Source organism: Grammomys surdaster, unplaced genomic scaffold, assembly GCF_004785775.1.
Source record: "Grammomys surdaster isolate TR1022 unplaced genomic scaffold, NIH_TR_1.0 169, whole genome shotgun sequence".
In the NCBI taxonomy this organism is placed as follows: domain Eukaryota; kingdom Metazoa; phylum Chordata; class Mammalia; order Rodentia; family Muridae; genus Grammomys; species Grammomys surdaster.
Genome location: NW_021604617.1, coordinates 5716690 through 5741714, shown reverse-complemented (window position 1 = coordinate 5741714; position 25025 = coordinate 5716690). Strand labels below are relative to the sequence as shown.

Sequence of the window (25025 nt, the reverse complement as noted above, 5' to 3'; positions counted from 1 at the left end):
ACCGATGCACAACTTGGTCCTCCTTGGAGACAGGAAACAAGTCTCTGGGGTGTGTCAACGGATACTCCAGCCTTTGCGACGCTGGGATCACGTGACTGCTACCTTATACATGAAACCTTCCGAGATACCAACGCTGGACGACCTTCCAAATGTAAGACAACGTAGCCCCGACTTGAAATGTCTCAACAGACATTGTGAGGGGGCAGGCCTGTAACTCCAGCACAGTGCAAACACCTCGAGTTCAAGGACAGCCTGGACGACAAGATAAAGGGAAACCTGGTCTTGAAAACTAAGGGCTGGAATGAAGCTCAAAACTAAGCTGTGTGCTTACTTAGATCCTGCTTTCATCTTTTAAATGAATGAATGAGCTGGTGAACTGCCCAAAAAAGTGGTTTTTTTTTTTCCTTTCAGAGAACTAAGGCAAACCTTTTAAAGGCTAAACTAAACTTTCAGAAGACTAAGTTGAACTTTTCTAAAGGCCAATTAATCCATTTGCAATACTTGAGACCTGGAAAGAAGTCATGAACATCCAGGTCGCTGCCACCAGACCTCTCTTCAGTACCAAGAAGCCAATACTGTACTCTGGCGTGCTTTACACATGGTGATATGAGATTTCATCCAGGAAACCCCAGTCCAACAGTGCTGGCAGACAGATGTGGCAGGCAGATGTGTATCTGGTTCTTACTCCTTCACTTTGGCTGACTTTACTATAAACGTATTAGTCACTGTGCCTGTGGTTATCAGCTGTGAGTGCTTTTCCAGGACGCTGAGGTTGGAACCCAAGTCCTTATGCATAGCAGGCAAGCGGTCCTACCCTTGAACAGCACTTACAGCCACTCTTCCTTTTGAGACGGGATATAACTAAGGTATCTGGTCAAGCCTTAAACTCTGTAAACCAGGCAAGCCTTGAACCTGTAATACTCTTGCATCAGCCTCCCGAGTAGCTGGGATTGAGACCCGAGACCGGGCTTGTATGTACTTTTTCTACCATCTTGCATTCTTATCATCAGACATCATGAGAAGAGCTGATGAATGCTATAGCATGTGCCAGGGGAAAGGCAATGTTCACACTTACTGATGTGAACGACAACCACTGGGAAGAGTCCTCAGAGACTGGCTGACTGATTAGAACTGTAGCATTTTGGGAGAGCCCGGAATGCTAATCCCCTTATCTTTAGCCCAGTTGTGTTAGAACTAACATCCTGAGATTAATAGATAAACCCTTTCAAATTCTATTAATTTCGCAGGGCCCTTGCTTCCACCAACCCTAAAGTTGCCAATGTTAGCGTGAAGAGCTAACAGCATCGTGGGCTTAGAGGAGAGCTTCCTCCATCTTGCTGTGATCTCTCTGGTGTACTCATTAATATATTTTAAACTTGTCTCAATGACTTTATTTGTTCTGTAAAACTGTAAAACTTCACAATACTGCTTCTATATTGGAATATGGGACTTGGGACTTGGGGTCACTTAAATGCTGTGTTCCCAAGCCATGTTCTTTCAAAATTGTTCCCGAACTCTCTCTTATTCCCTTTAAGATGAGAGCTGTGGTTTTTGTGTTGACAACGGTGTCTAGGTTCTTCTGGGCCATCCAGACACGCAGACTCAAAGAGGTTCTTAGTTCACCAGTCTCTTTCTTTCCCTCTGTTTTACTCTGCATTTGCTTTTTTGACCAATTACCCTTTCTACTCAGACTCTAGATTGGAAATCTTACAACTAAAGGTGACACAACTATTTTCTTTTTCTTTCTTTGAGACCTGTTTTTTGTATAAAACCTGGCACCATCACCCCTGGCAATTTCTGTAGCTGTCCTCACACACTCCCTAGCCAAAATTCCTTTTAGACTAAGACCAAGGCAGTAGGTGGAGACTTGTGTCATGAGTGACAGTAAGCAACTGATGGGGTATTGTTTAATAGCAGCTTTCTGTGCCAGGGCCGACAGTCACGGGTTCTCACTGTACTTACTCCTTATGGGTGGGGATTAAGATAGAGTCTATTTAACCCAGATTGGCACTGAATTCTGAGCAATCCTCAAGCCTCACTCCCAAGAGCCAGGATTATAGGTCCAGGCCACCATACCAGACTAGAGTTTCTTCTTTAATGTCTCAGCTCTGAGACATCTTTGCCAGCATCCACTTAGCAAACTGAAAAGTGGTAAGAGAATTTCCCTCTCTACACTGAGCAGTTGAGCTGGGAACTGGAGGGCCACGCCCGCACAGGTTCCTGGTCAGCTTCCTGCTCTTAACAGGTTGCATTGTCCCAGGGCTGAGAACAGTCAGTCAGGCTCCCTGGTGAAAGAGTGTGTGTGTGTGTGTGTGTGTGTGTGTGTGTGTGTGTGTGTGTGTAAAAGAAAAACAAAACGTGATGAAAGAATTGGAACAGGGCTGAGGGCAGGGCTGGGAATAAAAGGGCAGGTCAGATCTCAACAGTAAGAATGAGAAAAGGCTGATTATAACATCTCAGAGTCATATAACTATAACAAGCCTGGCAGAAATAAGGATTTTCTAAAGAAACATTTTTGTCTCTCAACCAGAAACAAATGGACACTAAGGAAATAGGAATTCCCCCAGGAATTTCATGCTGGGAAGGAAAAGGCCCCAGCCAGAAAGGAACTTTTCTCCCAAAAAGAGATCCCACTCAAATCTAGCTTACCGCTTTACAGGACAAGACTGAAGACTAGGCATGATAGGCAAGGTGGGTGGGGTCACACTTTGACCAGGATTGATCAGATAGTGTCTTAGTTTGCTTCCTAATTCGTGATAAAGGTCACTAGCAGAAGCAACTTGAGCAGTAGGGGGTTTATTTGACTTCACAGTTTACAGTAGTCTTTCAAGGCCATGGAGGAGTGCTACTTACTGGCTAGATCCCATGGCTTGCTTAGCTGGTTTCTTACATACCTCAGGACCAACCTGCCCAACCATGACACTACCAACAGTTAACTAGGCCCTTCTGCGTCTATCATCAATCAAGAAAGTGCCCGGCAGGCTTGCCTTCAGTCCAGTCTGACAGGGTGTTTTCTCAACTGAGGCTCCCTTTTCTCAGGTGACTCTAACTTCTGCCAAGTTGGCAATAACCTAACCAACACAGACCTTAGCTTTTGACCCTCTTTCCAATATGGCCACATTGAATAAATTTCCTGGTTTTTTTTTTCTGGATTACACTATTAATCTGACTCTTATAATTGATCTGACTCTTGTAATTGGCTTATCGAGCACAGATGACCAAATCTGGCTTAGAGCATGGGTTGTAACCCCCAACTTTGGTAATATCCAGAGCCAGGAGGTTAGGGGCTAGCCTGGGAGGACAGTGCTTGTAATAAAAACAGCATCAACCAGAAGGAAAGAGGAACTGCTCTGTTTGGAGCTGATCAGGCCACACCCTCCTGCAGCAGTCTCCCTCAGGGCTGTAAGGAAGGGAATGAAGAGAGAGCCTATGTGTGATCTGGAACCCCTAACAGATCTCAGATGCTGCCAGAATTCTAGGACAGATGACACCTTAATCCTCATTTCCCCCAAGGAACTTTACAGTCCCCAGTTATCCAGACATCTAAAGGCTACTAGTGGCACACCCACTGCCATCACGAATCTAATGGGTACCCCTTAAATAAATGTGTCTCTCCACCCCACTCTCTAAGTCACTCACCAGCAAGATGCCTTCCCCTCTTCCTGGTGATGCAATACTCCTTCCTTCTCCTGCCGGGATCAGAGGCACCCTGACTGCAAATAGATACTACGGCCATACAGCATGAGATCCTCACCTTCTCAAACCTGTAACAAGGGACCCCACTCTCTCGCATGGGCCTGAACTCTCCTCAGAACCCACCTATGGCACGTCTATGTCTATGGTGTTAAACCACTCTAATAAATTTCTTATCCAAAGGGATGCTCTGCCTCAGTGTCCCTTTGAAATCCAAACTCATCACCTTTCAGGTACCTGTCCAGGCTTAAGGAGAAAAAAAGCTTTCTATTGGCCAAACAGTGGTAAGGGAAGATGTAGCTAGACTCGAGCTGGCATGAATGGGTTCAAGCTCACCCACATGTCCCAGAGAGGGGCTGACTATGGGTCAGAGCAGGTGTCCAATGGAGCCTTTTCAGAAGGCGAAGCCTTCTGCAATCCTGTCCCCAGCAGGGATGCTCACTGTGCTGGTATCAAGCTCAAAGGGTAGGAACCCTCAGAGTTTCATCTCTCAACCAGCAGAGGCAACTTACCTAACAGGGTAGTATACAGGCAAATGCTTGGGCCTGGCCTCAGACATGTTAGAGACTGAATATTTTGTGCCCTACCTAAATTTACCCTCAGTGTAGAACTGGGGCCTCTAAAAAGGAACCATGGTTAAATACGGTTACAAGAGTGGGTTCCTGACCCATTAGGATCAATGTCCTAAGAGACACCAGAGAGCTCACTGGCTTTTGCCTATATCAGACTCAGAGTGAGTGACTGTCTCCAGAGTGAGTGACTGTCTCCAAGCCAGATGAGAGCCTTGAAGAGAAGCGGCAGGAATGGAACCCTGACCTTGAGCCTTCCACTCACCTGAAAGGTCAAAATCCCATCTGTGACATTTTGTTATAATGCATTTGGATGAAAGGAAACTTCTAGGGTGGAGTTCAAATATCTGTGCTTGATAAACTCTGATATCCCTTAGACAAACAGTCCCTCTCAAGAAACACTGGTCTAGTGGTGGCTGAGATAGGCTTAAAACATTCATACTTCATGGCTGGAGAAAATCAATGAGATCTCAGAGAGAAGACTATTCCAAAGATACAGGACATGGATTCTTCTACCCAGAGCCAGTGAGTGGCTCACGGTTGTCACTCTTCAAATATATCCTTTGTTACTTGGCACAAAACCTAACTGTGAAAACGGTATTTACCTCATTTGCTCACTGAGAACTGAGAGCATCCTGTTTCTTCCAAGGATGGCTTGCAGGAGATGGCCAGAGACCCTACCTCTGAAAACCTGGAATAGCTCTTACTATGACAGTATTGTGAAGAGGCCTCTCTGTATCATCTGTGTTTACAGTGATATGCAAATTAACAGTAGGTGACCTCTCTTTCCACCCAGTGGTCTGACATATGCAAAAAGACATGCTTTTCTTACAGAAAGAGAAAAGTGGAGTCCTCCCCACCTTGGAGGTAGGGTATAAAAGAATTAAGGGGGTCTCCCCAAGGGGGTTTACCCAGGTGAACTCCTTTTCAGAAGAAAGGCACAGCTGGGCACCAGTCTTGCAGTCAGCTGGAGCAAGCCATGAAACAATCTCTCCCCAGACAAAAGAAGCAAAGGGGCAGCTTCACACTTACTTCCAGGACTGTCCATTGTTCCACAACAATAGCGTCATAGCCCTGTGTGGTTTTGCTATCTTCTGTGGAAACAGCTTCAAAGATGAATACTCCATCTGTCAGGCCATAGAAGGAATCTGTGGAAAGAAAAACAACAAAAAAACCCAGTCGGGCGGGGGGTACGTAAGCTGTCTGTGGCAGAAGTCTTACAGACAGTAAAAATCTTCACCGCATTCATTAATAACCCCAATCAGAACATCTTTTCCGAGCGTTAATTAAAGACGGCATACACAGCCGCAGAGCCTAGCCCCATCAGAATGAATGAGACTAATTTACCTCACACTTTTGAATAATATCCTTGATTTTACGAGCCCAAATTTCATCATCGGCAATCACCATCAGATTCACGTGCTTACCTTCCTGTTCATGCTGCAGTGTCAGGATGTACTGGGAAGAACTCACCCAGGGCAAACACAGCCGCTTACACAGATTTTAGAGGAAAACTGTGTTTAGGTAAAAGAGCATTTTTAAAACGCAGGATGAATTGAAGACACCAGATCTGAGCTTGTCAGCTGTGCTCTAGATGTGCTAATTCTGGGTGTGTGGTGTGATTGCTGTACCAAGGATGCTTTCAGCAGCCTTGTCCAGAGCCAGGGCTCAGGAGAGGGCTTCCCAAATGATTTATCACTGATAATGTTCCCGGGTCACTGCCAGACAAAAGAGTGGGTCCTGTGTATGCTACCACGCAACAAGCCTACTTGGGATGGCCAGTGTTATGTGAGAGTGTCTTACTGATGGGGTCTAAAGGAACCAAGGGCAGAGCCTCTGCCACACAGAACGTGTGCCTTCTGCCTTCTTTTAGACTGTGGTGCAGTCTGTCCTCGATTCATCTAGATTAGACTAAGAGAAAGAAGAATAATGCAAATGCTGGTGGCCTGACTCCAGGCAAGGGTCCCTTTTACAGACAGTCATCTCATATGCGGAACTAGGATCTGGACCAATGACCCTTTTTGCCCTCCAATCTGTTGTGCAAACGTTGCTCAGACTCATTGAACTGCTGAAGCCCTGACCCCCAGCTCAGTCTCTGGAGGGGCGAGAAGCTCCAGGGTGCTGTGCTTGTTCCTCTTACTCCGGATATGCACAGAGGGAGAGCCATGCAGGAAGAGAGAAACAACCAGAAACAGAACTTGGTAGCACTTGGGTCGTGGGCTTCTAGCCTCAAGAAACAGGGAGAACTATATGCCTACTTATTACTGAAGCCACCTACCCTGTGGGCTTACACGCACACACCACCCAGCTTTTATGGGCATTTTGGGATTCTGGACTCAGGCCCCCATGTTTGCAAAGCAAAAGCTTTGCCCATCAAACTTTGTCTAGTACCCCAGTTTAGTATGTTTTTTAAACTATTTTTATAAATAATGCTTACAGACGGACTTTGATCGTTATGACAGACTAAAAGAAGCAAGATGGGAGGGTGTCAAAATGATGGGCTTTCTGGGTTAGGCACTTCAGACTTGGTTAAACTGCTCTCTGTGCTATCCAGGTAAAATTCCTCTAAACATGGTCAGAGTTCCTCCACCCTTCTACCCCTACAGGCACCGAGCATTTTTTTTTTCTTCAAAATTTGCCAATTTGATAAACAAAAGAAACTGATCTATTTTTCAACATTTACCAGCCATGGAGAATTAACATCCAGTTTGGGTTCCTTGCTCATTTCTATTGGGATTTTAGTTTTTAGGTATTGAGAACAAATTTATCGGTAAATAGTAAGTGCGACCCTTTATTTATTTTTGTTGCTATAAATAACTTTCTCCCGTTGCTGACTTTTTGATTTTATTTGTAGAGAAAATCAAGCTGCTGACTGCTGTGTGTTGACAGTTCTGAGTCCTTTTCTTTGAGACTTCTAGCAAACACAGGCACTTCCATGAATGTCAGAGGGAGCCACAGGCTTTCTGGTTTGTCTCCCTTCCCTTTCTTTTTTCTTTTCTTTTTTTTTTTTTTTAGAGTTATTTATTTATTTTAGGTATGTGAGTACACTGTAGCTGTCTTCAGACACACAGAAGAGGACATCAGATTCCATTATAGATGGTTGTGAGCTACCATGTGGTTGCTGGGAATTGAACTCAGGACCCTTGGAAGAGCAGTCAGTGTGCTCTTAACCACTGAGCCATCTCTCCAGCTCCTCCCTTCCCTTTCTGTAGCAAGGAAAATTATGACTGTGATTTATCTTATTACAAAATGTTCTTCTCAAGCAGTCATTGAAAAGTATCAGTGGGTCCTGGTGGGGAGGAAGAGGGTCTTGCTGGACAGCCAGCCTTGTCAGAATGGCAAGGTTAGGATGTAAAATGTAAGAACCAATGAGACCGGTTCCACGGGAGTGGGGTTTATTAAAGATGGAGGGTGAGAGAGAAAGGGAGACAGAAGATGGCGGAGAGGAAAGAGAAGTCGGGGAAGCTCTGCCTATTATATGGATGAGGATGACATAGTTCCTGTAACCAGGTGGAATTGTGGGAGTGTCTCCCTGGTTGCCTCAGCAACGATGCAACACCACTGAGTTTGGACCTATACCAACACAGGATCTGTAAGAGACTGGTTCAAAAAAAATGGCAGAGTGATGGAGGCAGACACCTGATGTCAGTCACCTGCAAATACTGCCCCCATACAGAGACAGCCAGAGACAGTCTCTCTCTCTCTCTCTCTCTCTCTCTCTCTCTCTCCCTCTACACACACACGCATACACACACACACACACACACACACACACACACACACACACTCCTACATAATCTAAATAGTCATCACAGAAAATAGGTAAATGATCAAATTCTACATCACCCTAAAAAAAATACCATGGGAATTTAATCAGAGAATACTTAAGAAACAACATTATGGAGAAAAAAAAAATACAGACACAAAAGTGTCATTTGGGTCAATTGTAAAATTTAAAAATTATCTGTGTGTCTGTGTGTATGCATATGTGTGTGAATGACCACAGAAGATTTGGGGCCTGAGTTATGGGCATTGGGAGTCACCTGACCTGGGTGGTGAGAGTCACAGACTCTCGAGGTAAGGACACAGGTCTCAGGGTAGAGCAGTAACTGCTCCTAACTGCTGGGCCCTCGCTCTAGTCCCAAGTTGCATTTTGCTTTTTTTTTTTTCCTAAATGAAAACCGTTTAGATTAATACATGAGAAAGTTATTGGAAATGAGGAAATTAAGGGAAAAAAATCAAAAGTGGTCATGAGTGGTAGGATTAAGTATAATTAAAATTTTATTTTCAGTTCTCTTGCAAGATTAATAAAAGGAGCAACACGAGTAAACAGATAATACAGAAAAAATGATTTCCTTTGTCTTTCTTCTATGTGTCTCCTGAAGGCAGAACTAGACTGTGGGTTTTAGAAAAAAAAAACAAAAAACAAAACAGAGGTACAACACAATAAAAACTAACCTTCCCGAGTGAGGCCTAGAAATGAAAGACGGACCTCAGAAGGGCAAGCGGAAACACCATGCTCACCCCACAGGACCTGTCCCCACTCCCTCCTTCATTCTGACATCTATTGAATCTGGCCATTACAGGCTAGCCGTGCTCTGGAGAGCTGGTGAACAAGATACAGTCCCTGAAACCTTAGAGCTTACAGGGGCAGTGAGGGGTGAGGTTCAGTAACAGAATGTCAGAACTGACAAACAGAAATGTAAACGGGGTGAGGCAGCAAAGGTGGAGGCCGGGGATGTTGCGTTGGAATCGGGGCTCTCGTCTGGACAGACCACACCAGGCCAATGCAGTTCTACGTGAGAGAGAGTTATTGGGGGGGGGGGGGCAGTAGAGATGGAGACTAAGGGAGAAAAGAGAGAGAAAAAGAGAGAGTGAAGCCCAAGACGGTCTGCCTTTTATTTAAGCCATGTGTAACCGCTCGTAGGCAAATCAAAGGGACGGTGGGAACAGATGCATGGGTCCTTGCTGCCAATGGGTGTGCCATCACTGGGTTCAGAGGAGATCTGCAAAGCCAACACAGGATACCAACATAGGAGGTGGCTGTTTACAAAAGGGGTGTTTAAATGAGGGCTCCCTGTTCTGAGTAGAGACATTATGGCGGCTAGCTCTGTACACTTGACACTATCCAAAAGCATCAATCATGGACCGTCTAGGTCAGGTTAGCCTGTGGGCGCTGGGGTAATAGCTTGATTACTTTGAGAGGAGAAGAACTGCATGCTGTGGGTGGCATCATTTCCTACACAGGGAATCCCTAAGCACATTAAGACTGCAGTGATCGGGAAATATGCACAGGCGCACACTGGCTCTTCTCGGCTCTTTACTGTAGGTGTGCGTAACGTGACTACCTGCTCTCAGTTCCTGCCATCTTGACTCTCTGGCTAGGATGGACTGTGATCTGGCATGGGTGAGTCAAATAAACCTTAGGATGCTTTGTCTGGTATTTTATTACAACAACAGGAAAAGACACTATGATATAATGAATGCACTAAGCCAGCAGGTCATATGGATTTACAGGGTTTGTGAGTTCTTAGCAGAAAGGAGACAGACTGGATGCAAATTCAGAGTTGGGGCGGGCACTCAATGGCAGATGAACTGCAGAATCCTAAGAAGAGATTTGCGGCTCAGATGACTGGTGGGAAAAGAACAGTAAGGAGACTTCAACAGGTGGCTCAGGTAAAGAGAGAACAACAGCAGGTGAGATGCAGAGCCGGAAACCACGTGTGTGGTTGAACTTGACCACCCATGTCTGTTACAACTTTGAAAGGACATGCCTCAGGTACCCAGATGGGTCTAGGAAGATGAAAGACACATGAAACAGAGCTGCCCCAGTGGAGCCAATGAACTCAGGAATGGCTTATTACACTGTGTTACTGTAGCAATTGCTAACTGATAAGCAATGTTATCAACCTGAATGAAGTGAATGAGTGTGTTTGTTCAGCTTGGGGTCAGTCCTTGTCTTGAATGATAAAGATGCTTGAACAGCCCAACTGAGCGACGACCATGGGAACAATTTGTGGAGCAGCAGGAGCGTTGTCCACACTCCTTCATCACGTCCCCCATGAGTGAGACAACTCCTTCTTATTCCCCAGTCTGGAGTCTACAAAACCTCCTCAGCAAGGGCCAAGCTTTCAGAGTTGCCCCTGAGTGTTAGCCTGCTGGCCTCCAAAGGATGTTTAACATAGATAACCAGGGAAAAGCATCTGCAGCCTCATAGCCTCACAGGTACCTCAGGCTAAGCACGGCCCAAGGTCCAGCTCAACTTTAAGTTCTCAGCAACACTCCAGGGGAGAGTCTGTCACAGAAGAAGCACTCAAGCTCCTCAAAATTCCTGACGTATGGGTGTTCAATGTGGGAAGAGACACTAGTTCCTCCAGGATTGTACAGCACAGTACACAGTTTCTCTAGACTTCTACAAAATGTCAGAAGTGGCTCTTTGCCTCTGCAAGGTCCATTTCTGTGGAGCCAACCAACAGTAGACAGAAACTCTGTGTTGAACAGAAATACTCCCTTTTCTCTGCCATTCTTCCCTAAGTGATATGGCATAGCAAACCACTTACTCTGCATCTACACGGTATTAAATATTATAAGTCATCCTGTGGTGAGTTAAGTACATGGGGCTATATGTAGTCAGTATGCATGAGCATCTTCGGATCTGAGCATTTGAGGAGTTCCCTGAACCAAACCCATGGATACTGGGGGATAGCAACCATCCAAAGCCTCTGGCTTCATCTTTCCAATGGAACCTCCCCACTCCCAGCCCTTTAAATGTGCATACAGAGCTGTAAGTACTAAAATGCCCAATTCAACGTAGGTCATATGATGGTCTTTAGTTTATCAATAGTACAGCAGAGTTGAGACTCCAAGGTGGAAGGGATGAATAGCCTCCACCAGAAGTCCCCCTCTCCTGGTATGGTATGTGTCCCACCCCATCCCCCACTGCCCAGCCACTGCCTGCCTCCTCCCCGCCCCCATGCCTGCTGCTCCACCTTGCTCTCCTGAGTGCAGAAGGCTGAATCACCTACTTGTCTACAACAAAGCAAGTTCAGAATAGCTGTCAAAACTCGGTCATCTGTAACGGCAGAAAACATCAATGAAGTAGTCTGGAGGACGGACGGCCCGGCTTTTAAGGAGCCATTGTTTTGATGGACTTGTCTCCTCTCTCTCTCTCTCATTGCCTTCACCACTCAGCCCTGCAATCTGCTGCAACCCCGCGTAAGCAGGACCCCTTCAGAATGAAGCCTCCTGGTGTGTAAAAGGTTAGCATCTGCCACGCTACAGAACACAGTCTGTCTTCACTGTGTCTTTCACTAAGATGCTTTCCTACGGTGCACAAGAACTATGTGCCCAGGTACCGCATAAATATTTGATGCCGACCTTTTGGCAAAAGGCCACCATAACATTCCAAGCTTGTGATTTACAAGGAGGACACGGGGAAAGATCCACCACACTGACTCTAGAGGTAAATCCTATGTACAGTTCTCTCCTGTAGACACGTAGACCGTCAAGTACACAGCCAAGATCAGACTGTGGTTCTGGGCTGTGAAGTATCTGGGACTTGCACACCTGGACAGGTGGTCAACTCAGCTAGTCTAATCTTTGCAGGTTTAGAAACTAGAGCTATCTGATTGTTCCTTGAACAATCTAAGGTAGGACTCAACTGTCCACATTCAGAGGGTCCTTATTTTATACTCTATGTTGACTTCTGTTGATTCCAGGCATGGTCCCAGCCAACTCTCTAACTTAATAACCATATTATCTGCACGGGTAATTAGGTTGCTATGTAATCTTCAAGCATAAATACTGTTGAACCAACCCCAGATCACCACTACTGCCTTCTCTTACCTCTCCCACCCCATCCCAATCCTCCCTGATATCTGGGCCTGCTACCTTCCTGCATTCTTATTCAGAGGGCCAGTGACCGCAGGAACTACCCTGGAAGTTCAATGCCTAACAGACCAGTTAAGGATGTGTCTTAATCACTGTCCAAATGTGATATAACACCCCAACCAAAGCGCCTTAAGGGAGAGGGCTTATTTGCAGTAAGGTTTAAGGTTAGTCTATCATGGGAGGAAGTATCACAGTAGGGCCCGAGACAGATGCTCACACTGACTGTATCTATCCTCAGTCAACCAGCAAAGAGCCACAGAGTCTGCTGGGCTCATCTTCTCTCTGGGAAGGATCTCAACCCAGTGAATGGTGCCATTCCCAGTGGATACGTAGCCCCACCTCAATTAATCACAGCAATCTCCCACAAGCATGCCCAGAGACATTTCTCCCAGGCGCTTCCAGATATCAGCAAGCTGACAATTGAGATTAATCATCACCGGAAGAAACACTGCGTGTGAGGCACCCTGTCAGCCGTGGATCACACTTTCCCACTCAATCCTCCCACAAGGAGTAAATCGTCACTCTTGTTCAGCGTATACAGGAGGAAGGCCACAGGAGTTAAACGAGGGGTAGAGAGATGGCTAAGCAATTAAATCAGTTCACGCTTTTCCAGGGGACCTGAGTTTAGTCCCAGCGTGTACATCAGGTGGCTCACAAACACCTGCAACTCCAGCTCCAGGGTTTCTGGTGCCTCTGTCCTCTAACACACACACACACACACACACACACACACACACACACGAATAAGTTAAATCTTGTTTTTTAAAATTAAATGATTTGTACATGTTTATGTGTATTGGCAAGGCCAACTATATATGAAATGTAGTTCAATTCCAGCATGAGGAAGTATTTACTGAGCCACTCCAGGGAACCAAATGGTGCCTGAGGAAACAGGATCAGGCAATGGATCAGGCTTACAAGATCCTGGACTACCACTATGAACATTGCACCACATTCCCTCTGCTTTGGAGTTTCAGGTTCAGAAACTATGATACTAAAAAAATAACGGGTGCCAGCCCTCTGGAAGTGTTTACAAGGTATCTGTATGAACACACAGACATTTTATTTGAAATACATGAATTACAGTTTGGATGTGAAATGTTTCTGGAAGCCTCATCTATTGAAGGTCTGATTGACAGCTGGTGGGGCTTTTGTTAAGCAACTGGGTCCCAAAAGCAGAGACGTCATTGATTGATCCACCAATGAACTTGTGATGATATCTCTGGGAAGTGGTGGAGGACTGAAGAGGTGGAGACTAGCTGGAGACAGGGGCATGCCTGTTAGTGCCAACCTTGTCCCCAGACCTTCTGAGCTGTATAAGGTGAACAGTTTCCCTAGGTCATGACCTCTGTCGTGATGCCTCACCACAGCTCAAAGCCTCAGAGCTGATCAGTCATAGACTGAGGCCTCTAAAAGCACAGGCTACAACAGACCCTTCCTGCTCACAACGATTTACTCAGGGAAGCTGGGACAATACTGGAGAGTTATCTAAGGCAGTGTACATATTTCTAACATGTGTAGCCTGCCTGCCTCAGATGACTGGATCAACCTGGGATCTGGAAAGGCAGCATAAGAACCCACCATTGCTTTCACTTGTGTGGCTAATTTGTTTGTTTGAGACACTTTCTCTGGTAGCCCTAGCTATTTTGCAACTGTCTCTATAGACCAGGCTAGGCTCAAACTCAGGGATCTGTCTGAGTTCTGAGATTAAAGGCTTGTGCCACCAGGCCTGGCTTTCTCTGTTTGTGATGGCTAATCTTGGTCAACAATTTAGCAGGTGGGATTGGGCTAAAGCCCTGCTGCTGGCATACCCATGAGGCATTTTCTTAAGCTGATTATTGGAATCAGGAAGAGAGACTCTGAATCTGGGCTATCCCTCCTGCAGGCATCCCGTTTGCCTTCGGCCTGCTAGCCCAGACCCTCACTGGAAGTTCATCCATCGACTGCTGTAGTCTGCATTTAACTCAGACTTCTGCAGGACTCCAGAGCCTGAAAAGCGGCAGCTCCTCAGCAGCCTTCTAAGACCGCAGCCCCAGGTCAGGCACAGGGAGACAACCAGCATTATGGACTGACAACATCCAGCAAGCCAGCTGAATAATCACTTCCTCCAGAGACCCTGGCGACCACAGACTAGGGTGCAGCAGAGGCATCAAGGAGCGTCAGGATGATTTGTTTCTTCAAAAGAGCAGAAATGGGGGCCAGGAAGATGGCTGAGCTATCAGGAGTGCTGGGTAGTCTTACACGGATGCTGAATTTGAACGCTCCCACATGGTAGCTCACAACCATCTGTAACTCCAGTTCCAGGGAATCCTGTGCCGTCTTCTAGCCTCCATAAGCACCAGATATAGATATGACATATATGCAAACATGCAGCCAAACACTCATACACATAAATTGCTTAAAGGGAGGGGTCAGGAATAGAGACAAATCCAGTTAAAATGACCCATAATATTGGGTAGTATTGGCACACACCTTTAATCCCAGCACTTGGGAGACAGAGGCAGGCAGATCTCTGAGTTTGAGGCCAGCCTGGTCTATAGAGTAAGTTCCAGGACAGTCAAGGTTACACAGAGAAACTAAACTCTGTCTCAAAAAACAAACAAACAAACAAACAAACCAAAACAACAACAACAACAAAAACCCTGTGCAATGTAACGGACAAATGAACAGAACACATCATCTAGAATATATTATAGTCAAGTCTTCATCTGGATAGCCTGCAGAACTACCTTCAGATTTACAGGAAAGAGTGGCTAGAAAAAGAGGCCAAGAACCCACCAAGAGGTACTGTTGAGTGAGTCACTGCAGGAAGTCCTTTGGTGGACATGGAACTGTGTTCCTGTCTAGCATCAAGGTAGGAAAATGGCTCTTCCAGGCAAAAGTAAAGATGCAGCTGCCATGGCAAGTGCATCTCTGGGCTAGACTCTGCTGCAGTCATCAGCTGTACCGATATCTTTGAAACCCAGGGAGTACTGATGTAAGTGTCCCAGGGTAGGAGAGGAAAAGGACAGCACGGGGGCGGGAAGAAGTCAGGGCACGTGGAGAGCAAGAGGGAGGGTGCAGAGAGCATGCGCTGGGTGGGGTGAGGGTTACGGGGGAAATTACCACAGACAAGTAAGATAAATGGGGGCCGGCCAGGACCACAGGACCTTGAAGGGAGTTCCAAGGGAGGACGGGGAGAGAGAGTAGTGACCCTATAGCTTTGAGGCCCACTGACAGTGGCAGGGATTTGGCAGACCCAAGAGATCAGCTATCTAGAGTGTCTCAGATGTAAATGTCCAGACACCCGCTGACCACGCCTTGAGCTTCTCACAGCCAGCTCAGCACAAGGCTGTCCCTTCTTACCCTTCTGGAAACAGACTCACCGGCTGGAGAGCCCCCAGTGGCCCGCCACATGCACTGCAAGGTAGCCCTGGGTTCATCTCTGATGCTCTCTCTGGTGATCTGGTGCCTTCCCCTCCCCACCACCAAGGGGCCACCCAAAATCCATCTGAGAGGACAATTTTCAACCAAGATACCTATCTCTTCCCACCTCTCTCCTATTCCTTTTTTTTCTCCTTCCTTCCCACTTTCTTGACACCTCCTAGCTGGGAGAACCTGTTTCCAGAGCTATCCTACAGGCTGAGTCCCTAGGCCACAGGGCTGCCTTGAGGGCTTGAAGGAACTGCTTTATATGAATTGCAGGGAGAGGCAGCAGCAGGTAATGTAAAGGGTCATCCTCATGTTTCTCTCCTGTGCCATGTGCCTGAGGGACTTGGAGCTAGACAGACCTTCGATAGACAGATAGGGACGAGGTCCAAATAGATAATATAAAAATGGCACTTTTCCCTCTTCCCTGAATTCTTAACCTGAGACAAAGGGCTTGCAGTCATTTACCAGACCCCTGACCAGTTTGACAAGTTCAAGGCCCCATCAGGCCACGCCTACCTCAATGTTTTTGGCCTATCAGCTTACCCGTCTTTGTTCAAGATCACCAATCTTAACTCAGGGGATGAGGACATCTCCAAGGCCATCAAACCCCACAGCCCTCAAGGAAAGACAAGATTTTAGGGCCTCGAGTGTCCCCTCTGCTTAGCCAGGAGGGTCTTCCCGTGTGCTTTACTCTGTGCATGTGTTTCTTCATCTCTAATAAAACACCCACCCCCTTAAACGTTAATTCCATCTGAGATTTTTCCCTGTATCTACCTGTTGTGCCTTTAAATTCCTGCCTTTTAATTCTTTAATTGGCCCGGAAAATGGACCCAATCAAGACTTGGTAACATACCCATTTAGGCATTAATTAGAACCACCACCACCACCACCACCACCACCACCACCACCACCACCACACAGGACAGGAAATTTTGACATGGGATGGACATTCTGGGAAAGTAAAAATGGAAGCTAGAGTCTGACTATGTATCTCAGACTGAAGTCTTACCTTATTTGCAGGACAAAATTTTCACTAATTTTATAGCTCTGTGGAAAATACTTTTGAAGAGGAATGGATACCCATTTAAAAGTCATGACAGACAGACAGACTCTCCCCCTGCCAGGTTATTAGCAAAGATGCTCAGCATGTCTTTTCAATTCTGGGAAAAGGTCAGGTGCCTGTTTTTTTTCCCTGGCTGGTGGAAACCCTCGGCTTGTTCAGAGCAGAACCGCCCTTGCCACTAAGGTTACGCTGACTCCCTCTCCTTGCAGCAGAAAGATGCAGTTAAAGCACCGCCTTCCGAGGTCTGCTCCTGGAGTTCTGCCCCCATGCTTTAAGAGCTCTGCCTGCGCAGACCCTCCACTGCAGAGGTACAGGAGTCACTGCTGCAGGGACTGTTGGTCACAGGGGACATTTTATAATTTGTCCTCAAAGATGAAACACTCATCTGCTGTACCTAAAGCCAAGGGCAGCTAAAACACCATTTTACACTTGTGGGGCCAATGTAAAGCCCCAGTAAATCTCAGTGCTTTGTGTGCCGGATTGGAGAGGGAGGTGAGGAAGAGCCCAGAGGTCGACTCAGCCTAGATCCTTAAGCTATCATTAAGACAGCATCAGTGGCTTTGGGAGCTTATATGGTATTCTCTCTTGGGTTCAGATAATGGAGCCAAAGACATTCCTTCTGATGCTCCAATTTTGCTAAGAAAGACAATTACCCAGTAGCCTCCTGAGTAGCTACTAACAGCTGTTCATTTTTAAGGTGTTAGTACAACTAGTCATAGGTTTGCTGAGGAGAAATGTAAAACCTTGTCTGGCAACCTAGACAATAGAAAAGGAACAGCTACTACCAGTGTCCCTAAAGAAGTGGGAGTTGATGGGGTCCTCCCTGGCATGCCCAATACTGATGAAGTGGACTAGAAACGCCCACTTCAAGTACCTCCTGCCCCTGGTGTTTTATGGTGCATCTCCAAACAGCCCATGACAACCCCTGCTTCTGAGTACACTGGAGCCACCCAAAGGGGGCTTCCTTGTGCATCAATGAGTTACTTGATCTGCCGCTGGGGACTGACAAGTTAACTAAATGTGTCCTCTAGAGCTGCACTCTCAAATCTACTAGTCACACAGAGCTATTCATATTTAAATGAACAAGAATGAAATGAACTGTAAAATTTAGTTTCTAAGTCAAAAGTACCCAAGATGGCTGGTGGCTATGGGATAGCACAATCCAGAACATTCTACCATCACAGAAAGTTCTACTGGACAGCATTGTCCTAGATGCTTTTCTTGGTAGCTCAGACTTTCAGTGCTATTCACCCGCTCATCAGGCCTGCTACTGCTGTAATGACCCATTGACCATATCACTGATAGTCAAATAGAAACAAGCAAGGACCTTGCATTCCACATTGAGACCTGTCTGCATTGTCATCATCCCAGGCTGTGAATCATCCAGAGCCTACACATGCAGAACAACAGGGGCTCTGCTCTAAGAAGGCTTACTTGACCCTTCACAGAAAATAAAGCATCCAAACTTCACTCCCAGCCCTGCTCCTGTCTGAGAAGCTACACACCATCAACCCCATCATCAATGCCTTGTCAGGCTCTGCTAGGATCCACAGGTTTTTGTCACACCTCACTTCCTAAGGCATCAGGCTGGCTCACATTCCTGTCCAGGCTGGTATGCCAGCCCCACACCCCAAACTGCTTCTATATCTTTGAAGGTGACTCAACTCACTGGCAAGTTTCCCCAAACCGTTTGTTTCTTGACTCAAAACCATTCTCCACTGTGGATAGACTTCCCTTCTGCCTCAAAAGCTGACATCAATAGTGCTATCTCACAAAGCAAGGCCCTTTTGTGAGATAGTGCTATCTCACAAAGCAAGAGATGAGCCCACTTCTAAGGCAGATGACTGGAACTTGTGTCCCAGAAGCATCTCACCAGAGCCAGGTGCTGCCATCAGTTCCAGCTGTCAGTTCCAAGGTGCAGCTGTGGGTACTACAGACTGCAACAGTGTGTACAAACAGTTTGCACTTCTGGAGTGACATCTAAAGGGGGTGGAATTAACAGTCCCAGAGAGTTGCCTTCTTAAAAGCCTCCAAACCCACCATCTTCATTCAAGAAGACACGAGGTCACTGCAGAGGGTCTAGCCTTCATGAGATCTGCCCGAGATATGCTAATTAGAAGTCAAATGCAGTGTGTCTATTGACTATGTGGCTTTCTGGATGGAGGAGGCTGGGAAGAAGAGCCAAGATCAGAGGAACAAGCAAAGTGGTAAAAAGTGGTAAAGCATTCCATACCGTTAGCCATGCCGAGCTGGAAGACGGCGTTCACCAGCACACCACCTTTCCGGAAATGGTCGCTCATGTGCTCCAGCCAGCTGGCGTCCAGACTGCTCACTGTCTGACCGTTCTTGGAGACCTGGAGGGGGATGGTGACGGGGTAGTACTGCCGACACTTCTGCTGGCTCTTCGGTCTGTTGAAAAAGGCGAAGATCTCCATCTCTGTCGGGATTCATAAAAAGGATGGAGAGAGAGAGAGAGATAGGTTAGCTCAGAGAACCAATTTGCTAAACTGGGTTCGGTGGAACCTCCCTGGAGCCTGAGAATGGTATCAGCTGTGAATTCCTAAGGCCACACTCTTGCCAGATAATAAAACTCCGTTTTCAGCAGTAACTGAGGTAGCTTTCAGGGAGTAGGGCCTCAGAGCTTGTGCTTGGGATGGAGACTGCTGGCTTTTTCTTCTGAGACTAGGTCTCATGCACTACAGGCTGGACTCAAACTTGCTATACCATCAAGGATGAACCTGAGCTTAGGACCCTCCTGCCTCTGCCTAGCAGGCACCCGTATTATGGGTATATGTTATCACACTCGGCTTACGTGGTTTTGGAAACAGAACCAAACCCATGAGCGTTAGACAGATAGTCTACAACTGTCAGGGGCAGCCCTGCTTATACACTGAAGGCCTAAAGTCAGCCACAGGCCTAAAATTCAGCAATAGGCCTGACATACACACCTGCTAACACAAAAGTCTTGGATCTCTGTGGAAAAACACTGAAACAGATGGCTATAAGCTATTGTAAACAGGCAGCTTTTGTGGAAATTTACCAGCCTGAGTAGTCATAGACCTTGTACATAGGTAGCCTTGGTGGATAGTACCAACTTAGATAAGGACAAGTGAATCATAGGCAGAGTCATAGTGACCTGTCCCCTGAACCTTACCCAGCTGACACTGTTCTGGAAGATATCTGTACTCCCCGAATACCCATGCTCACATCCCCTTCCCCACATCCTGCCTTTTTGTGTTTATAACCCTTGTGTGAAAAAAGTAAACATTACAGTTTGATCAGCTTATAGACAAACCGTGATTCTTTGCGTCGGCCTGTCCCCCACTTTCTCTTTAAGGTGATCTCCCGGACCCCCGTTTAATGCCCTGCTGGACAGAAAATACATCCCTAGCTGGAACTAGGTTTTGAATCTGAAATATAACAGATAACTTGGAATTAATTTACATTGTTAAGCATCTTGGAAGAAGTATATTTCTAGAAATACGTAAGAAATAAGTGTCTGTGAAGTAAATGTAAAAGTTAGTCATAAAAGGGGTAGGGGTGGGGGAGACTGATAAAAAAGAAAAAAAATAAAAGCACTTCTCTAATTCCAGGAACCTTTTTACATCCCTGAACTTGCTATTTATAAACTGCAGGAGAGTTTCCTGGGGCCAAACCCATAATACTCAATCAAGTACATCAAGTACATTGATATGCAAAAATAAATATGTTCCCGTAAATGGGGGTTCCTGCCTGGAGTAGCAGGTCAGCTCAATCAGCCAGGCAGGCCCTGGGTGTGAAGCTGGGAACTCTCCACTTTTTCATTTATAGCCCAGAAATCAATAATCCCTAGCAGCCCGCCGCTGACTCGCACCTGCTGTTTATGCTGCCAGCCTCGGTTAGCGGGAACCGCTGCCAGGAGCAAATACCTGGAATTTCAATATACGCTGGAGAATCTATGTTTTCACCATTCATTTAGTCAAGCTATGAGAGCTGGCCCCGCTTGGAAAGCTTTGCTTGCACAAGCCGGTTAGGGATACGCACTGGCTGCCAAGACATCTTTCGAAGTGATAAGGAAATCCCACCATCTTTGAAACAGAAAACTTACAGGTCATACACAATGACTGGCATTAGGGGGAAGCACAAATCATACCTGTGTTCTGGACATGGGACGACACCTGCTCTTAAACTCTGGGATGCAGGCTCCCAAATTTCAGGAATGTGCTGTCTAAGTACTAGCTGGTGACTGTGCATGTGCTTACACTTGTGTGTGCCTGTGGTGTGAGAGTGTGTGTGCCTGTGGTATGTGAGTGTGTGTGCCTGCAGTGTGTGAATGTGTGTGCCTGCAGTGTGTGAATGTGTGTGCCTGTGGTGTGTGTGTGCCTATGGTGTGAGAGTGTGTGTGCCTGTGGTGTGAGAGTATGTGTGCCTGTGGTGTGAGACTGTGTGTGCCTGTGGTATGTGAGTGCGTGTGCCTGTAGTGTGTGAGTGTGTGCCTGTGGTCTCGCCCCCCTCACAGACACACAGACACACGCACGTACACGCACAGGCACATCCTTACATGACTCATTTGTTGCTTTTTGCCTATAACCTTGAGATGCGGCCCCTCACTAAGCTTGCCATTTAGGCTAGACTGGATGACCAGCGAACTCCCAGCTTCTGCCTGTTTACAACCCTCAATAAATGGTTTAGAGGCACATGTAGCCATGCCTGGTTTACAGGCCTATGTAGCCATGTCTGGCTTTTTCCCTGGACACTGGGAATTCATATTCAAGCCATCATGTGTTCACAGCAAGCTCTCTTCTCTAGAGAACCAACTTCACATACACCAGCTTTTGTTTTGTTTTGTTTTGTTTTAAAAACCTGGTTCACGTTCCTTTATTTCAATAAAAGGATTCTAAAGGTGAGTTTGCTTCTTGAGCACAGAACAAACCATTCCTGCTTGCTATACTGGGACATTATGTAACAGCGACAATTAGGTTCATCCTCAGAACCCTGAAAAGTTTCTCATGTAGGAGCTTCATTCTAGAACAACACAAACCTCTGAGCTCCATCTGGTCAAGCACCGGAGAGGTCCCTGAGTCATGAGACCTGCTGTCACCAACAGCTGAACTGACAGGGAGTTTCATCAAGCTACTCCATCCAACAGAACCAAGGTCTGTCTTTAGAAACTGCCACCTGAATCGTATACAGCAAATGCAGCTCGGTCATTAGCCCCAACCCAACTTCCTTTTCAGTCTACCTGCCTGACCCAAGACGCCGTATCTATCCCAGAAAAGTTTCAAGCAAGAAATTAGGCCCTGGTGCGCGTGGATCCAATCACCAGACGATGCCACGATGATGAAACAGGATGACATAAGAAAATGTGCAAGGCAAAGAATCAAGCCAGTGGGTGAGGCTGGGCCAATGAGTGAGGCTGGGGCGGGAATAGCTGGGTGATGTGGCATCTCCTGGTCCTAGGCGCCTTAAGTTCAGTAGCCAAGAAGGAGAGGAGTCTGATCTGGTGAATCCTTGGATCCTTCCAAGTCGACTCCCCAAGCTTTCCCAGGCGAGCAGTTGACACTACTGTGATATACATCACATGGGTTAGCTGTCATGTGCGTTGGGGCTCACTGAGAAGCTGAGTCTGCCGGCCCCCATTCAAACCCAAGCATGTTTGTCTCAAGTGTCCTCCAGGAACAGTTTTCTGGGAAGGGGCTCTCCTCCCAACTGTGACAGGGAGGAGAGAATAGCAATAAAGCTGGAGAGTGAAACACTGTCCTTTGAGAATAGCCAGATGCAAACTTTTACCAACAGATGTGACTATAGCTTATCCCATAATAGGAATATGCCCACTGCGTGGACAAAGAGCCAGTGCAGTCATGGGAAGCTACTCCACGGAGAGGAAGCTCAGCTGAAATTCTGCCTGCCTGCCTCAACTTCCTCCACCAATTTCTGTTGATGTTTTAATGATGTCTTGTTGTCTGTCTGTTTATGTACCTACTTACTTATCATCGATTTGCTGTTTATTCTTTTTACTTTGGCTTGCTGCATACTTACTAAACTCACCCATTCAAAAACAAAATTATGGCTATCACAGAACATTCTGTAGCACCTACAGAACAAGAAATAACTCTGGAGAGAGAGAAAGAAAGAGAGAGAGAGAGAGAGAGAGAGAGGGGAAGAGGAGGAGGAGGAGGAGGAGGGAGAGGAGGAAGAGGAGGAAGAGGAGATGAAGCAAACAAAGGCCATGTTAATGAGCCGTTACCACAGGGCAGCTGTGGCCTCATCAGGGACCCAGGACCACTGGATCAACCTCACCTCAGACGCATCCACTAAGAATAAGACAACTGAGGTGCCTGTCTTCTTGGACTGAAAGTCACTCCTGAAGCACTCTAGGCCCTATAGTCAGTTAGTTAGGCACAAATGCAAGAGGAGTAATTGCTCAGAGCTGCTGCTGCTGCTGCTGCACTGAAAGAAGGAAGTGAGGATTCAGTCGTGGCCACCGCTGGCAGCACTCGAACACACAGAAGACCGTCTTCACTCACGGGGCCCAATGAGAGGACCACTCTCCCGAAACCATCACGCAACAGAGAATGAGTAAGGCTGAAATGAGAAGTGAAGAGGCTGTGGTGGTGGAGGGAAGTAAGACAGAAAGGGCCGACAGCATTTCCACTTTCCAGGCTCCACCTTCCCCAGCGGTAGGGCTGCAGCCAGAAACATCAGGAAGGAAAGGAGAATGCCATATGAAGAGATACAGAACACTCAGCAGTGATGGGATACCGGGAGAGGCCTGATCTCAGACACACAGCCCTTCAGTCAGATCAATCCTATGTGGCCAAGCACAGATAGGGACACCAGCCAAGAGAAACTACCCCAAAACCACATGTTTTGATGCTCCCACGCTCCCCAAACTCCTACACATTTCGTACGCAAGCAGGGACCAAGGATTCTGGAGAGCCCCAGGTCTTTTTAAATGTTCTCTGTTGCTGTATAACTCTACCACGACCCCAGCTGGAAGCTTTTTCCAGATATGGGAAAGTCCCAGATGAAGGCATTGTTTGTGAGAATGGCTGAAGGACTAGGCTGGCAGAGCAGCCAAAGAGCACCAGACTGTCTTCTTGTCCGGCCCTGTGACACGGGGCCTCGTCGCATATCATTTGGAACTCTTGTGCCCTCCAAGGTCCCTGTACCACAGTGGGTGCCTCACATGTTTGTGGTTAACATGAGCAGGATAAATGGAGAACATGGAGACCTGGGCTGGGACCAGCCAAGCACAGCTAGGCTGATGGTCCTTGCCAAGCTGTGGGCAAGTGGGCAAGGAAAAGGTATGGTGTTCTGGGTGCCACACCTGGGCCTGAGTTGAGCTATAGTGCAGATGGAAACCTGCAGCCTGTCTGCATTTATGGAACCAGAGGTGAAGCTTGTGAAGGAGTCATGGGGATGGTTGGATTTCAGTATCCAAGGAGAGCTGTGGTTTAGGGGAAATAGCACCGAGAATTGGATCTGAATTGTGGGCATCATAAGCCAGACTTGGGGCAGTCAGCGGAAATGGAGAGCCAGGCGTAGCTGGGTGGGGACTGCACGCTGCTCAAGTCATGGGCAGGCGGAACTGACGAGCGACTTCCATTAAGGCAGGGCTGCTGGCGCAGGGATGGGAAGGTCCACCAAATCCCCGAATCTGTGGATGGCTGCTTACTTTTCAAAGGCACGGTGCCAGCTCAGGACACCTCTGTGCCAGCGTTGAGGCCACCTGACATGGCAGCAAAGGAAAGAAAGCAGTGCACATAAAGGCACAACCAGTAATCAGCACACAGCAGACCCAGGCATAGAGACCTCAGCCAGGTGTGTCCTCCCACCACACCTGATGCTCTCAACTTACACGGGAGGTTCAGGTGTATCTCTCAGAATCCTGACAGTGAGGGGCAGAGCCCAGAGTCTTTCAATCCTCTCAGACCCTGGGCTCAAGGTGCCCCAGTCGAGTAAGAGGTTAATTTACTAGAATACAAAGTAGATGCTGGTGGACGCAGTTGGGGACATTTGTTCACAGACTCAGTAGGAGCCTAGCAGCAAGTGGCTCAGGTGGATGAGACAGAGTGACAAGGTCTAACTGCCTCCATGAGCTCCAGGAAGGAAGGCACACAGCACAAGAGCTCCAGGCCTCAAATCTGACTGCCTGGCATCTCACCCCTGCTCTGGCTGGCACACCCAAGTGGTTCTTGCTTCTTGATCAAAGGTGTTTTAAGGAGTACTGGGGTGTATCACACAGTGACCTCATATCAACAGGAAGTCCCCAGGCAAGAAATCCATGAAATTAATGAACAAGAAGATTAAGAAGGGTATAACACCTAGACCACCATGCAGGGATGGGGTCAGCCCACCTGCTTTCCCTGTAACACCTGGACCACCATGCAGGGATGGAGTCAGCCCACCTGCTCTCC

At 47.0% G+C, this 25025-nt stretch overlaps 1 protein-coding gene across 1 annotated transcript in view; it reads right to left on the bottom strand.

Moving 5' to 3' along the window:
• The window catches only part of Rftn1 (raftlin, lipid raft linker 1), a 202357-nt gene that overhangs the window by 37488 nt on the left and 139844 nt on the right, over positions 1–25025 (bottom strand). Inside the window, exons 6-7 of the mRNA XM_028766787.1 lie at positions 18860–19063; positions 5295–5410 (exon numbers count right to left, since the gene is read on the bottom strand). Of these exons, the coding sequence (XP_028622620.1) occupies positions 5295–5410; positions 18860–19063 (320 nt within the window). The remainder of the gene's footprint in view (positions 1–5294; positions 5411–18859; positions 19064–25025) is intronic.